General features: G+C 64.4%; 1 protein-coding gene across 2 annotated transcripts; it reads right to left on the minus strand.

Moving 5' to 3' along the window:
• Positions 1-2,327: 2,327 nt before the first annotated feature.
• B4GALNT4 (beta-1,4-N-acetyl-galactosaminyltransferase 4) lies at positions 2,328-14,234 on the minus strand. Of its 2 annotated transcripts, none has more exons than XM_069566690.1 (20): positions 13,803-14,234; positions 11,004-11,107; positions 10,579-10,674; positions 10,411-10,506; positions 10,242-10,332; positions 10,064-10,164; positions 9,837-9,904; positions 9,610-9,688; positions 8,376-8,442; positions 8,120-8,254; positions 7,933-8,042; positions 7,721-7,821; positions 7,519-7,616; positions 6,548-7,439; positions 4,413-4,702; positions 4,173-4,326; positions 3,965-4,037; positions 3,709-3,862; positions 3,242-3,368; positions 2,328-2,781 (listed from the first exon to the last, which is right to left on the minus strand). In XM_069566690.1, exons 1-20 carry the CDS (start codon positions 14,215-14,217, stop codon positions 2,658-2,660), a joined length of 3,375 nt encoding a protein of 1,124 aa, XP_069422791.1. In that variant the 5' UTR covers positions 14,218-14,234; the 3' UTR covers positions 2,328-2,657. The 2 variants fall into 2 exon arrangements, with proteins under 2 accessions (XP_069422791.1, XP_069422792.1); XM_069566691.1 differs by lacking the exon at positions 13,803-14,234 and adding an exon at positions 11,423-11,576.
• Positions 14,235-15,674: the final 1,440 nt, after the last annotated feature.

The following is a 15,674-nucleotide window of genomic DNA, read 5'->3' on the forward strand; positions in this document are numbered from 1 at the left end:
TGGAATCAAGTTTCCCAGGAGAAAGACCAATAACCTCAGATATGCAGATGACACCATGTTTATGACAGAAAGCGAAGAGGAACTTTTAATGAGGATGAAAGAGGAGAGTAAAGAAGTTGGCTTAAAACTCAACATTCAGAAAACTAAGATCATGGCATCCGGTCCCATCACTTCATGGGAAATAGATGGGGAAACAGTGGAAACAGTGACAGACTTTATTTTGGGGGGGCTCCAAAATCACTGCAGATGGTGACTGCAGCCATGAAATTAAAAGATGCTTGCCCACTGGAAGAAAAGCTATGACCAACCTTGACAGCATATTAAAAAGCAGAGACATTACTTGGCTGATAAATGTCTGTCTACTCAAAGCTATGGTTTTTCCAGTAGTCATGTATGGATGTGAGAGTTGGACCATAAAGAAAGCTGAGTGCTGAAGAACTGATGCTTTTGATCTGTGGTGTTGGAGAAGACTCTTGAGAGTCCCTTGGATTGCAAGGAGATCCAACCAGTCAATCCTAAAGGAAATCAGTCCTGAATATTCATTGGAAGGACTGATGCTGAAGCTGAAGCTCCAATACTCTGGCCACCTGATGTGAAGAGCCGACTCATTGGAGAAGACCCTGATGCTGGGAAAGACTGAGGGCAAGAGGAGAAGGGGGCGACAGAGGACGAGGTGGCTGGATGGCATGAGTCTGAGCAAACTCTGGGAGACCATGAAGGTCAGGGAAGGATGGCGGGCTGCAGTCCATGGGATCAGGGTCAGACATGACTCGGTGACTGAGTAACAGTTCTTAATTTCTCTGCTAGTTTTTTCTTGTTACAAGTATCTGTGACTGGGGACCATGCCTTCTGAACTAGACAGAAGGGAGGAGTGGACAGTATGAGCGGGGGCACCTGGGAGGAGGCGGGTCTGCCGGGTCCCCCACCTCGCGGCCTCTCGCCCTCTGTGAACCAGGAGGACCTGCGGTGAAGCCCAAGCCACAAGCGGCTTCATGTTCACAGACACCCACTGGCTGCTCTGGTCAGCAGCCAAAGAGCTGAGTGCCATGGGCAGCCCTGGGGCCTTCCCAGGGCCTGATCCCTCTCACTGAAATCCTCAAGGTGAGGTAAATCTTGAGAGAATTGTTTGGAATTCCGGGCGGACATGCTGCCTTCCCACGGAATAAGGACATACACAGTGACAGCCCCGAAGATGTCCACGCCCTAACCCCCCGAGCCTCTGGCTGGCACCTCCACGGCAGGAGAGGCTGCGCGGTGGGCTCTTAGCCCCTGGACCGCCAGGGAAGCCCCGGTGGGTGGGCCTTCGATTCGGATCGCATCGGATCACGTTGGGGAAAGCTGACAGTGTGGCAGTATCGAGTGTGTCCATCCGTGAAGGACGTTCTTTGAGATGGAGCAGTTGTCCTGGGTCACCTGTATGGGCCCATTGTCACCGTAGGGGTCTTCACAAGCAGGAGGGTCAGAGGAGGAGGAATGATGATGGTAGCAGAGGGGAGAGTGATAAGATGCTAAACTGACGGCTCTGTGGACGGAGGGAGAGCCCACGCACCAAGGAATCCTGGTGCCCTCTAGGAACCGGGAGAGGAGGGGAGCAGATTCATCGCTAAAGCCTCCAGAGAGAAGGCTGGAAACCTTGATTTTAGGACTTCCGATGTCCAGAGCTGTAAGACAGGAAATTCCATTTTGTTCCTGGAAATTTGTTATAGCAGCCACAAGGGACTCATATGGGCAGGTGCACCCAGTACCAGGCAGCCCGGGGAGAGCGGGCTGTTGACACCATCGTCCAGTGTGTGTCTGACTCCAGGGGCTCCTGACCCTGAACGAGGGTTACGTGAAAACAGTCAAACAAGCAACCCTCTCATTATGCTTAAAGCAGTTTGCACTCGGGTCGCCATTCCTGGCGACTGAGTCCTAACTATATCCCCAGCCCGGTCACAGGACACCCCCTGCCCAGCCCCCTGCCCCAGCCCTAGGTGCTGAGTGCTCCCACATCTTTGAGGAGGGTGGGGCGGGACTCACATCCAACGCTGCTTTCACTACGAATGAGACTGAGGACACGGTCGGATATCATTTGTTCACTGGTGGAAAGGCCCTGTGCCTGGCACATGATGGTGGCTCCACGCACAGGGTGGCGGGAGGAGGCCCAAAGCCCCTTCTCCTCAGGGCCGGAAGCTCAAAAGGAAGGTTTGGGAGAGGCAGGAAGCTGTGAGGGTGGAGGAAGGTGGGATCAGCATGGTGTCCAAAGCTCAGGTCAGGAAGGGGTGTCAGGAGCAGGCACAGTGCCCAGGCCCCTCTGCCCCCCAAGACAACCAGGCACAGAGAGCGAGTCAGAACTAAAAAAAATATTTCATTTCATTCTGAATAAAAAATGGAACAGACAGAACTCTTGGAAATCCTGAAAACAATGTCATCGCTACGGCAAAATTTCACAGAAATCATCGCACGGGGCGTGGGGGCCGAGCCTGGGCCCCGCCCGCTACAGAGGCCGCCTCTCTGGGAGGGGCCAGGGGCGCAGTGGCCTGGGGGCCCGAGCGGGCAGGCACGATGGTGGCTGTGCCCCGGGATAAGCCCACTGGGCCCCCAGGGTCCAGGCTCTGAGCCCGGCCTCCAGCTGCCAGCACAGGCCGGTGGGTGGGGCTGGAAAGGGTCGCTGGTCCTCAAGGGGCCTCCTTTCGGGCGGCCTTGCGGCTGCGCGCGCCCCACATCCCCCGCCTGGAGTGGAAGTGGTGGTAGAAGTTCCGCACTCGGAGTCGCTCCACCTCCAGCCCTGCCTGCAGGACCCTGCGGGCGGCGAGGGGTGGTCAGGGCTGCCCCGCAGCCTGGAGGTCAAGACGGGAACGGGGGCGAATGGGGCTACCCTTATTCTGGACCCTGGCGGGGGAGGACACGTGTGTCAGGGCGGCCCTTGAGCCTACAGAACAGTGGGGTGGGATGGAATGGAACCAGGTCCAAGGGCTGGATGTGGGGGCTTCCACTACTGCAGGACCCCGCTGGGGCCAGGGGGACCCCAGGGCCACCACCAGATGCTATAGGATCTGGGCGCTTCGCTGAGTGCAGGACCCTGGAGCTGGGAAGGGGTTTAGGGGAGTGGGGGGGCATCTAGGATCTCTCTAGGCCTATGGATCCTGGGGGTAGGAGGAGGGAGACAGCAGAGTCTTGTCAGCAGTGAGGACCCCAGGCCCCTCCCTACCCAGAGGGCAGGATGTGGACCTGTCTGTCTGTGGGTTGGGTGGGGCGTCACCTGTCCAGGAGCTCCCAGTCCTCGCCTCCCCACTGGTCCCGGAATTCCTCAGTGTTCATGCCTCCAATACGGTCAAAGTCAGACTTGTAGATCCCGAAGAGGCCAAAGCCATTCACCTCCCAGTAACCTGGTGGGGAAGGGTGCCCTTCAGACGCCAGGTCCTGGAAGGCTGGTGGGCTCTTGGGGTCACACCAACATGTTGGTCATACCTCAGACCCTGGGCATGATTTGGGTGCTGGAGGAGGTTCCTAGAGGCCAAGCATGACCCTAGGGTTACTTGAGGGTGGGGAACTTGGGGTCCTGGGCACGGTGGGGTTCCTAGATGCCACAAGGAGTCCCGGGCATTACAGGGAACCCTGATGGGGCCCCAGGCCTACCTTGCAGGTTGGGAGGCCCCTGGGGAGCCTAGATTTCACCCTGGCATTGGTGGGACCCCGGGCCCTCCTGGGGGGCATCCAGGGCATTACCGTGCGGGTCCCCTGGTGAGCTCCCACAGCTTAGCCGCATGACCACAGGCGCGAAGGCCAGCTTGCCCTCCACGCAGTGCTTGCGGATGCCGTCCAGGATACTGGGGGGGAAGTGGATGTGCAGGTCGCAGAGGAAAACGATGCTGCTGGCATCCTGGGGACAGCGGGGAGGTCTGAGCCTCGCCCTCCGCTCCGGAAGGGCGCGCTCGCCCCAGCTCAGCGGGCTTTTCTGGCCGGCCCCACCCTGACCACGCACCTCCACCGCGTCCACTCCAGCCTGCAGCCCCGCAGAGCGCTCAAAGTTCCCGGCTCGCCTCAGGTATTGGTATCTGGGAGAGGGGGCAAGCGAGTGGGATGGCATGCCGCGGCCTCTGGGGGCGGGGCGGGGGCAGGGAAACCCACCTCTACTCGGGAGGAGGAAAGATTCGGCCCACCCTGCCCGAAAGGAGCGGGGGCGCCGCTACCTGGGCAGCCGCGCGGCGCGGAGGGCCTGCTCCACGTCCATGTCCTCGCTCTCAAAGTCCACCAGGACGACGCTGAAGCGGGAGTCACCCGTGCGCGCGTGCAGTGCGGCCATGTCCGCCAGGAACTGCACCACCCAGCGCGCCTGGTTTTTCACTGGAGGAGGACGGGGACACTGAGCGCACCGGCACCCAGCCCGGCGGTGCCCCCCGCGCCCCGCAGCCCTGGGCGGCGCCGCGCACCCGGCACTACGAAGTGCACCGTCACGTCCTGGCGCCAGGCCAGGCGCAGAGGCCGGCACAGCTCCGGGCGGCCGTCGGGGCGCGCGGGGGAGGCTGCGGCGGGCTCGGGGCTCTCGCGGTCTTCCTCAGTGTCGCCGGCACGGGCCCCGGGCAGGCGCAGGAAGACGTACTCAGACAGGCGCAGGCGGCGCCCGCCGCGCTCCTGGAGCTCGAGTTCCAGGAGGAAGCGGCTTCCCCGCGCCGAGTCCCGGCGCTTCTCCACGTTCACGATGCGCAGCAGAGCGTACCGCCTGCGGGCGGAGCTGGGTCAGCAGCAGAGTGGAGGCCCCCGGACTCGCATCGCCGCGGCAGAAAGGCGGCCACTCGAGTGACTGGGGGCGCTGCCGCGCACCTCTCGCCCGCAGCGGCCCCAGTCCCCACCCATCCCATCCCCCCTCAAGGCCAGGGCCGGAGGGGCGTGCCGTCTCAGAAGGCAGACCCACATTTCAGGCCTCTCCTCCTCCCCCGACGCCCCGCGAAGGAGGCGCCCCACGCCCAGGCCGGCCCTCTCTCCTCCCCGCCGCCACTGCTGCCTACAGCCACACGCTCAGAAACCTTCAAGGGGACCCGCTGCCCCCAGGACGGCACTCAGATGCCTTAACGTCTGACTCGTCTCAGTATCTTGTCCCGCAGACACTCGAGCTTCCTCTTGGGGGAGAGCTCTATCCCGGGTGCCCCCACCTGGATGCTGGGCCCTATCCTCCCCACACGCCGTCTCCAGGGTCTTAGATACCTCCTGTGAGAAACCTCCTTCTTGCCTCCCTGGCACAAGCTCAGGGCTACCCTGCTGTCCTGGGAAGAAGCCTCTGGCCCTTCCCCTTCACCCCGGCCCTGAGCACCTCACCTCCACTCCGCCCACACACAGTGGTTTCTCCTCCTCCCGGAAGACAGGGCCCTAGGCTTGACTAGGTTGCTGTTCTTCCTGCCACATGATCCCCCTGTACAGCCGGTATCACTCACCTGGGAGCCTACCAGTGTGGCCTCCAGGGGTCTGGACTCTTCCCCTCGCCCCATGCCCATCCCCACCACGGTCTCCCCAGGTGTCAGGGCTTTTCTGCCCCAAAGGCTCCGCGTCTGTGCTTTTGCTCCTGGGGCCATTCACGCCCTTGTCCTGTTCGGAGGATGGGGCTGCAGCCATGACCTTTCTGTTGGACAGAGGCCCTCATACCCTGGGATCATGAGCTGCTCTCAGGAGGCTCGGAGCCAAGGGCACGCTGGCTTTCTCACCTAGAGTCAATCTGCCCCTGCCTCTGCCAAGGGTCCAGGCTGTCCCAGCGCTGCCCTGAACCAAGCCTGTAGGTCACAGGCTCCGCCTTCCACCCCCTCCTCTCCAAGGCTGCGACACCTTCGTCTAGGATCCAGATAGGCCAAACACGAGTCCTGCTCTAAATTCTGTATCAGAGGCAAGAATGAGTCCTGAACCCGGCCTTCAATGCCCACAAGGCCTGCCCTCTGCCCACCAGCCTCCTGGCCAGCCTTTGCCTGTCCCTTCTGTCTGCAAGTCCTGCCCCTCCTCAAGGGCTGAGCATAGTTCTGAACTCCTCAGGGCAAACTGGGGCTCCCATTCTCCAGCCCCATACCTGCTTGAGGTGGAGACAGCATTCAATTGCTGTGGCCTGGGGGACCCGATCAGAGGGGTCAATGGGGCAGGAACCCTGAGCTCACCTCTGAGGACTAAGACCCCAGTCACCATGGTGCTGGCGGGGGGAGGGACCCTGGGGTTCTTAGCTTGATCGTGTCTGTGTGTGTCTGTGTGTGTGTTGGCAGGGGGAGGGACACTGGGGTTCTTAGCTTGATCGTGTGTGTGTGTGTGTGTGTGTGTGTGTGTCTATTTCGAGGAGAGAACTGGGTGGCTCAGATCCAAGGTGGCAGGCAGGGGGTTTGGAGGTGCAGGACAGAGGAACCAGCTCTGGGTGGTAGGCGGAAAGCTCCTACAGGACAGGGGCCCCAGAAGGGAGAGAAGACACTTTCTGACGGTTGTGCGTGCGTGCGTGTGCATACCACTCCCAGACCAGTGCCTTGATAGACCCTGGGGAAGAGCTGAGGGTCCCGTCGAGGCCCAGCTCCGCCCCTCCCACGGCACTCCCGCCACGTACCCGCTGTGGCGCATGTTCAGCCTCTCCATGTACTGAGCCACCACGTCCACGGCCTCGGCCTCGGGCAGCTGCAGGTTCCCGGACACGTTGCAGCGCAGATCGTTCCAGTCGGAGCGCAGCAGCTCGAAGTCCACGTGGCCGACGCTGAACGTGCGCTGCCAGTCGATGGCGTCCTCGCGCCAGCGGCCGCGCGCCAGGCCTGCCGCCTCCTCGCTGTCCTCCGAGGCGTTCTCGTCGCCGGGCGCCCCTTCCTCGTCATCGTCCCCTTCCTCCTCCTCGTCCTCCTCGCCCTCCCCAGGCAGCTGTGGCCTGGACACCTGGGACAAGCTCAGGAAGGAGGTCACGGGCTGCGCTTCAGAGGAAGAGTTGGAGTCCGCCGTGGGGGCCGCGAGTCCCGGCGCGCTTGCCCGGCCCTCCGCGGTGGCCGGCGCCGGGGCCGGGGCTCGCAGCTCTGCGGCCGGGGGGCTGCTCGTCCTGTGGCCTCGAGCCCGGGGCGGGCGCGGGGGCGCCCGCAGTGGCACCCTGGGCAGGGGTCGAGGGCGCAGGAAGACGCCAGGCAAGGGCGGCCGGGGCGGGCCGCGAGCGCCGAGCGGCGGGGCCCGGGGGGGCGCCCGCGGGCCGGGCCGCACGCGCGTCACGTACACGCGGGACAGCCCGGAGGAGGGCCGGGCGGCGGGCCGCGGGGGCGGGGCGCGGCCCAAGAGCAGCGGGAGCTGGCGGGCCGCCCAGCTCAGCGCGCGGGAGCGGCGGCGCGGCGGCGCGGCGGGGGTGGCCGCGGCCTCGGAGGGGGCAGCGGGGGCCGGGAGCTGGCGGCCGCCCTGCCTTCGGGGGGCGCCGGTGGGCCCCAGGCCGGCGTCGAGCAGCTCTCCGTCGTCCTCGTCGTCCAGGAAGTCTGTGGGAAGCGCGCGTGAGCCGCTGCTGCAGGGCCCCCCAGCTCGGGGGGGGGGGGGGGGGTCGCTGTGGGCACTCACCGTCGGGGTTGAGGAAGAGGAAGGCTCGGCGCTGCGCCTCCTGGCGGTCCTCCCCGCCCTCCTCCCGGTCCATCTTCATGTATTTGTAGAAGCCAAACCTGGGGCGGCGGCCGGGGCGTCAGGGGGCGGCGGCCGGGGCGTCAGAGACCGGCTCGGCCGAGGCCCGCCCATTCTTCTCGGGCACCGCCCGCCTGCCGCCCACCTCTCCAGATACAGCGGTGACTCCCGGTAGAAGCACTTGTTGTCCGCCTCCATGTGAGTCAGGCGCGTGTGGTCATTGGGATAAACGAAGGACAGGTATACCTGGGGTGGGCAGAGGGAGGGCCGTCTTCTAGAGGGTCTGGAGGCGGCTTCGGGGACCCTGGTGGGAGGGAGGCCTGGGTCTCGCGTTAGACCTTGGCGAGGGGCACTTACGAATTGCAGTCCCTGGTATCTTGCGATGGGAAAGTCCTTGACCACGTAGGTCGGGGCGTAGGCGCAGGGCTCCAGCACACTCTCCAGATCCGAGGGCTCCACCCGAGGCGCTGTGAAAGGGAGGCCACACTGTGGCCCGGACCCTCGCCTCGACACCCCCTCCACCCTGTGCGCGAACCCTGCTCACTGAGAAAGAAGGCGTCTCGGGGATCCGGCCGCAGCATGTCAGCTCTGGGCTCCTCCTGCCGCGGCCGCCCCCCCACGTGACTGGCAGGAGACTGGGGCACGTGAGCCACGTGGTCCATCTTCAGGGCTGACTCGTCTAGGGGCAGAGGATGTGTGAGGTCCCCAAGGAGTTCACAGAGCCCTCCTCACCCACATCCAGCCACCCCGGGAGACCCCCTTAGGCACCGCCCCCTTCCCCAGACGCACTGGCTCCCGACCTGTGTAGAGGGAGATGTGAGCAGAGCCGATGACCTCGAACTTCAGACCCGGCAGGAACGCTCGCCACTGGGGGTTGGAGAGGGTGGTCAGGGCCAAAGGAAGGGGGTGCGGGGGGACACCCTGGGTCAGGGAGGAGTGGATCTTCCTAGCATGGGGACGGGGAGCTACCAGGGCAACGCCCTCACGGATGCAGAAGGCTGGGCGGGTGGACAGGAGAGGAGTCCTAACAAGGCACGGCAGGGAAGGTGCAGAGGCAGGGAAGGTGCAGAGGCCGAGAAGGTTGGGGTCGCTGGAAGGTGAGAACCTCCTCTGCTCCCTTCAGGCCTTTCCTGACATCCTGCACGCTTCTTGACCTTCTGGTTATGACCTCCGCCCCCACCTGCTCGTGATTCTACAGCCACTGCCCTTCTGGAGGTCAGAGCTGGCCTTCCAAGGGCGAGCCCCAGTGGCCCCCAGCTCCCTGGCGGGCCTCCCCATCCCCACCTCTCCTGCTTTTGTGCCTCTCAGTCTCCCTTGCAGGCTCTCTCCCCACCCCTCTCACGCTGGGTTCCTGGGGGCTGTCCCAGGCCCTCCTCCCTTCCCAGCTCATCCTGGACCCTTAGTCGCCCCCTCAGCTTCCACAAGATGACCTGAAATCTGCACCTCCAGTCTAGACCTTCTGCCAAGCTAAGCTGGGGTGATGCCCTCCACACACAAACCAGATGCCTGCAACATCCCAGCCCTCCCTGGTGACCACCCCACATCCAGCTAAACTCGGGCTCAATCACTGGCATCGCCCCCTGCCCCCACAGGACCTGCGGGTTCAGGGACCGATGGTCACCTGTGAAAATCCTTCCCAACAGGCAGTGGCTAGAGGGTTTCCCCTGACATGCACATCCATTGCCTCATTCTCAGGAGGAAGCCCTGCCTGATCTGGCCACCAGACTGCTTGGAGTTCCAGAAGACTGTTCTTGAGACCAGGAATTCATCCTTGCACCCCGGATTCTCTCCCCCATGGGCCTCCCTGTGAATGTCTCTTGCAAGAATCTGCTCAGGGCCACTTTCTCCGTGAAGCTGCTGAGCAGGCACAGTGGAGCGCAAGTCCCATCCCTGAGCAGCTGCTTTGTCAGCCAGATGGGAAGTCCTGGGGGGGCGGGGGGCAGTGTCCACGCTGCTGTTCTGGGGGGAGCGGCCGGGAAGAGGGCAGGGCAGGGGGGTCTCCAGAAGCCCCCCGAGGGGGGCAGCTGCACTCACGCCCACTTCCACGTGGTCTGAGCCGCGGTCATCTTGTTTGTGTAGCAGCTCAAAGTAGTACCTCCGAGAGGCCATGAGCCTGAGGACAGGAGGAGTCAGGGGCCGGCTTGCTGCGCCCCAGGAGCCCCCGAGAAACGGCAGGTCCCAGGGCCAGCAGCAGCAGTTTCACGTGTGCACGCGTCACCCCGTCCTCACACACAGACACACACCTGCTCCCAGTCACTCACCGTCTGGGCTTGGACACCTGGGAGCTGAACTTGGTGAACTCTCCAGGCGCCGTCCACTCTGAGCCCGTCTGGAGGGCAACAGAAAAGGGCAGGGGGCTCACCCTCTCCTTGGGGCACCGGCCCCGCCCAGTGCCCCCTCCTGAGAAGTTGAAGGGGACAGGTGACTGAGGCCACAGGAGGCCCGTAAAGACAGAAGGGGTGTGGACGGAGGAGGTGGGTGGGGATACCTTGCCCACAAAGGCCACCAGCTGGGCACCCGCTGGGCTCTCGTTTGGGCTCAGCCAGAACTCAGAGTTGTCATCCGAAGCCACAGAGAACTGGACGTCGCCTAGGCCATAAGACAGGGCTCAGGGGCGGGCGGGGCGCCGCTCGCCACACTCCCCCCCCATGCCCCCACCCCCGCACCATCTCTCGCCGGGTGGATGAAGCCGAAGAGGCGGAGGCCGTAGTTCTTCCACTTGGGGGACACAGCCAGCTTCTTCACGGTGGTGCGAGTCTGGGGGGACAGCGGCTGCTGGCATCAAGGTGCCTGCCCACGCCCGCCCACCCGGGACCGCCGCCCCCCAGCACTCACGTGAGGAAAGAGCGGGAAGTGCAGGTTCCTCCGGAGCTGGCCCACGGCGCCCCCGCACCAGTCCTCGAACACGTGCAGATTCGCCTGCCCCTTGTACTGCGGAGGGGCGGGGCTTACCGGCCGCCCAGCAGCCCCCGCCCTCCCCGCCCGAGCCCCAGCTGACCTCACCTCCTCTCGCCACGCCGGCACTTGACGGGTGAGGTTGAGCACCAGGGGTCTTCCAGCGCCCCCTGGAAACAGCACACCTAGGTCCCGACCTTCAGCCTGTGGGAGAGAAAGGGCACCAAGGTCACAGCTGAGACGTGTAAGGGCAGGAAGAAGTCACACACACACACACTCTCACGCAGCGTGTGGCACAGCCAGCCGCACACGCCGGTTCCCACCATGCGGCCCTCCACATCGAGCCACGAAGCCCCGGATCCATCCCAGCCACACGCACACCCGGAAGACCCCCGGTCACCCCGTGTGCAGCACCTGCACCTCCCCCCAGGCCTGGGCACGTGAGCAGCCGTACTGCCTGCCCACGGCCTGTGGCACACGGTGGCCTCGGATCTCGTACACGCGGCTGTGTTGTTCCCCACGGCCCTGCTCACCACCGGCTCCTCCTCGTGGCTCTCGCTGGAGTCCTCTGCCCTCTGCGTGGCCAGCGCAGTGTGGACGCCCCGGCCGTCGGTCACGCCGCTCAGCTTCTCACCGTCTGTGGGTGGCAGAGCAGCTGTGGGTGGGACCCAGGCTCTTCAAGGCCACAGCCCCTGCCGCCAGGGTCAGCTGAGGGCAGGATGGCCAGTGGTGTCCCCGTCGAAGCCTCCCCTCCCCATATCTGCTCCCTCATATTGCCCGAGAGCCCCTCCTGCCCCCAGCAAAGTGCCTTCTACCAGGCTGTTCTGCCGCCTCCCGCCTCTGTGGGGATGGCCCTGCCCGAGTCCCCCACCCGACTCTCCCGGCCCCACTGGTGTGAGGCAGCGGGCACGTGTGCGTGTGCCCTAGCACACATGCTCGCGCGTGCACACACCGGGTGTCCTCATCCGCGACTCTGCCTCCAGAAGGGCCCCAGGGAGGCTCTGTGCGCTCAGCATATTTCCCATGTGCTGGAGTGTTCTGTGTCTGCCCCCCTTGCCAGAACTGAGAGCCAAGTGTTAGTGCTGGAGCTTGTCGTCAGGCAAGCCAGCGCTGTGGTCCTGAGGCTACACCAGCCCCGGCCCACGGCCGGCTGCCCTTGCGGCCACGGTCACGGACCAAAGGAGCCCTGGCCTGCTGGTCTGGCTGTCAGAGGCCCCGGGGCCAAGGTGGCCCTGCGGGGAGTGTCCCCGGGACCCCTTCTGTGGACTTCTCTAGAACATGGCGCACCCCAACCCTAGGCAGACCACCGGCACACCTCAGTGCCCTCAGTGTCCCAAACCTCCTCCTCAAGCTGTGGACCTGGGGGTTCCATACCCTGGGGTCTTAACCACTGAAGATGAGGCTTCACTGTCCCATCCAGGGGCCCAGTCCAGGAACCCCTCTGCTCCAGGGCCAAGTCTGGCTTCAAGATCTATGCCTGCTCTTCGATCCAGACCCCAGGAGTGAGAGTCCCATACGGACACAGCTGGCCTGGGCCCCTTCTCGGGGGCAGAGGGGCTGCCCATGGTCTTCTGCCTGTGAGACCCCAGTGGTGCCTGTCTGCCTGGTTCTCTCTAGTCACTGTCCTTGGTCCGGCTGGGAGCTGAGCCCTCAAGAGGCTTCTGGCAACCCCCCCACAGCCTGGCCCCGATGCTCCCTGCCTGCCAAGGTAACTCTGTGACTGCCGGAAAACTTCGGCGGGGGAGCCACACCCAGGCTGCCACCGTGGTGCTGCAGGGCCAAGCCCAAGTGCAGTGGGATCCAGATGGCCTCCTGCCGACCCTGCCGCCTAGGACCTCTGCCTGCACAGGCTGCTGGACACGTGGGAGTGGAGACAGTACTGACGGGACAGTCAGGAAGGCGTCAGACACGTTCAGCTGCTTAGCTCCCACAAGCCCTGCCCCGGTGGAGCCAGGTCGCCTGCCAGGCAGGAGGTGAGACCCGCCGGCTCGGGCTACTCCTGGCTGGAGCTGCATGAGAGTTTGATTGTCTGTAACCTTGAACAGCTCCTGCCCACTCAGGAACAGCAGGACGGCTTCCCCGCTGGTCCAGCTGAGAGAAGAGGAGGCCTCAGAAATGGGGTTCCCACACCTCCACCCCCCTCCTAGCTGCTGAGTTAGGCTCCCTGGCTGCTCGGGAAGTCAGGCTGGGGAGGACTGTGGTTGCTCAGAAAAACACAAGGCAGCTAGGTAGGAGGCTGGTTATGTTTTGTGTCACTGGGTCACACTGTGGGGTCCTGCCTTATGTGATGGTAACTGGAGGCCCCTAGAGAATGTGGTAGCTGCAAGATGCGTGCACTCTGGGGAGGGGTAGGTTGGGACCAGCCTCTGACCCCTGGCCTGGGTGTGGGACTGAACAGGGAGCTTTGGACCCTTTGGTGGGAGTGGCCAGGACTTTATGGATCAAAATCGTTCTGAGTCCTGAGGAAGCAAGATTCTCATCACCCACCCTTAAGACACCCCACTTTCTTAAGAAGAGTCAGGGACAGCTTGGCTGGGATCTTCCCTGCCCGGAAGTGCTTCCTTCTCTCTCTCATCACCAACCTCCCCGTCCCCAGCCCTGTTCTAGGCACTCTGCTCCTCCTCCCCAAAATATGTGTCGACGGTCACCACTTCCAAGATCCCCTAGCTAAAGTGGCAGGGCTCCTCCCCTGACTCTCCCCCACATCACTCACCAGCACCTGACCTGTGGGTTCATTGTTCCCACTGGAGCGTGAGCCTGAGTCTGGGAGCGTCCGCTCCAGGCAGTTCGGGTCTCCCCAGGCTGCACCCCTATCCCCATGACTCACTCGCAACACACAAGCGTCTCAGTCCCAGATCACAGGTTTACCTAGGGCGCCTCCTCCAGGAAGCTTTCCGATTGCGAGGGTCAGCTATCCCCGCCAGCCTCTTCCCCAGCAGACGGGGAAACGGAGGCTCTTGCTGAGCAAGAAGAGCCGGAGGCGCAGCCGGACTTGGCCCCGCGAAATCCCAGCTGGCAGGGCCTGGTAGCGGCGGGCTCTCCAAGACCACTGTTACCCCAGCGCTATCCGCCCTGGGCCAGACCCCCGAGTCAACCCGGGTATGGGGACGCTCAAGAGGGTCGCGCACGTCACGGATGACGTCATCCGGCGTTCCGGCCGGGTCGAGCGGAACCGAGCCCCCTGCCCCGATACTGCCGAGCTGGGAAGGGCGGCCCGGATCTCCAGACAGCTCTGGGCCGGGCCGAGACCTGAGCGCAAGGGGAGGGCCCGGGCCCGGGGCCGCTTGGGACCCTCACCGCCCCCCGCCCCGGGCGCGCGCCCCCTCCCGTACCTCGCCCGGAGCCCAGCCGCTGGCGCAGCGCGCGGCCCTGGCGCACCAGGCCCAGGTGCACGTACGTGAGCCACGCGGCGCAGGTAAGCAGCACCAGCAGGAGCAGCAGCTTGATCTGCTTGCGGATCTTCTTCACCGGGAACCACGGCATCGCGCCCGACCCCGCCCCGCCCGGGGCCGCGCTCAGCGGCGTCGCTGCGGCCCCCCACTCCTGCGCGCTCCGCGCCGCGTCCCCCGACCCCGCATGGCCCTTTGTCCGCCGCCCGCGGCCCCGGGCTGCGGCCGCGACCCCGGGCTGCCCTTGGCCGAGGGCCCGGGGTGGGCGGCAGAGCGGCTGCCGGCGGTCCCCCCGCCCGGCCCCGCCCGGCCGCTCGGGCTGCAAGCTCCCGGGGGCCGCGGCGGGACGCAGCAGCATCCACGCTGCGGTGCTACCCACCGTGAAACGGGCCCGGCCGCCGCGCCGCACGAGCCAATCCCGGCCCGGCCGGCCTGCGGGGAGCCAATCCGCGGCGCGGGAGGCGGGGCCAAATGTTAGGGTGTGCCCTCCGCTCGTCTCCACGCAACGCGCGCATCCACCTGGACAAGACGGCCCGCGCAGCGCGGGAACGCGGGGTCCCGGGAATGCGGAGGACCCGGGAGGTGCGCCGGAAGGCGCGGGGCCGGGGGCCAAGGATCAGAGAATGCACGGGGCGCGGGGTAGTGCATAGGACCCGGGGACACGGGGTACGCGAGGTGCTGGGAACAGGGACTGGGGTCACAGGGTGTAGTGGTGGAGGCCGCGGGAGGAGCCGGCTATGGATCATGGGACAATGGGGACACGGAGACAAGGGTGCAGGGAGTCGTGATGGGGAGACAATGCGAGCCTGTGGAACGAAGGGGAAGGATGTGGGCAGCTTGGGCTTGCAGCTTGAGCCTCCTGCTAACAATGCAGCTAGGAGGAATGGGGCTCCGACGTCGTGGAGAGAAGGAAAAGGAAGTCTGGGGGAGAGACACAGGGGGATAGGTGACGGTGGTGGGTCGGGGCAGCTGGGGCGGGTTTGGGCGCACAGGCTCCGTGCAGGCGAGACTGAGCAGGGTCTCAAAGCACCTGGCTTCACGCTGAGTAAGGGGCTTGAGGAGTTACCAAAGGACTTAGCTTGGAGGCCAGGGTCTGACTGGCCGCCAGGTGGACACGGGCCGCAGACTCGCGGTGGTGGGCTCCACTGAGGGCAGAGTAAGGTGGGGAGGAGGAGCCCAGGCAGGAGGGGCAGGGCTGTCTGGAAGCGGGCAGGAGGGAACCCAGCCCTCCCATTTCTGACCTGAGCCAGGAGCCTGGCTCTTGCTGAGCTGGAGGTGGGAGGGGCGGGGGTGTGGGCTGATGCTGAACTTTGCCCCATTTGGTTCCCATTCCTGCCGCTGCCTCCGCCAACCCTGCCTGCCCTGTCCCCCCAACCCCTGCCCTGCTGCTAGCCTGACTCCTCTCTCTGCTCCTCCATCCGTTCCACTCTTCTGTTACTGTGTAACCAGCCGGCCCAGCATCAGGGTTGTAAAACAACTGTTGTTTAAGCTCCTGGAGTTCGTGGTTTGAGAGTTTAGATGTGGCCCGGCAGGACAGCTCTCCTCTGCTCCAGGACGTCTCAGGCCTCAAGTGGGAAGACGTGACCAGTTGGGGCTGACTCTGGTGGCGGCTGGGGTCATCTGAAGACTTCTGCACCCTCATGTCAGGGCCTTGGCAGGGATGGCTGGGCTTGGCTGGGATGGTTAACCAGAGTACCTGGGGGTGGCCACTCGGGGTGGTGGCCTCTGGACTCCAGCAGACAGGGCGACACACCTGGAGAGTCCCCACCCACCATTCTGCCTCTGCTGTCGTGGGCTCTCCAGGCTCCAGCGGAG

Source organism: Ovis canadensis, chromosome 21, assembly GCF_042477335.2.
Source record: "Ovis canadensis isolate MfBH-ARS-UI-01 breed Bighorn chromosome 21, ARS-UI_OviCan_v2, whole genome shotgun sequence".
Classification (NCBI taxonomy): domain Eukaryota; kingdom Metazoa; phylum Chordata; class Mammalia; order Artiodactyla; family Bovidae; genus Ovis; species Ovis canadensis.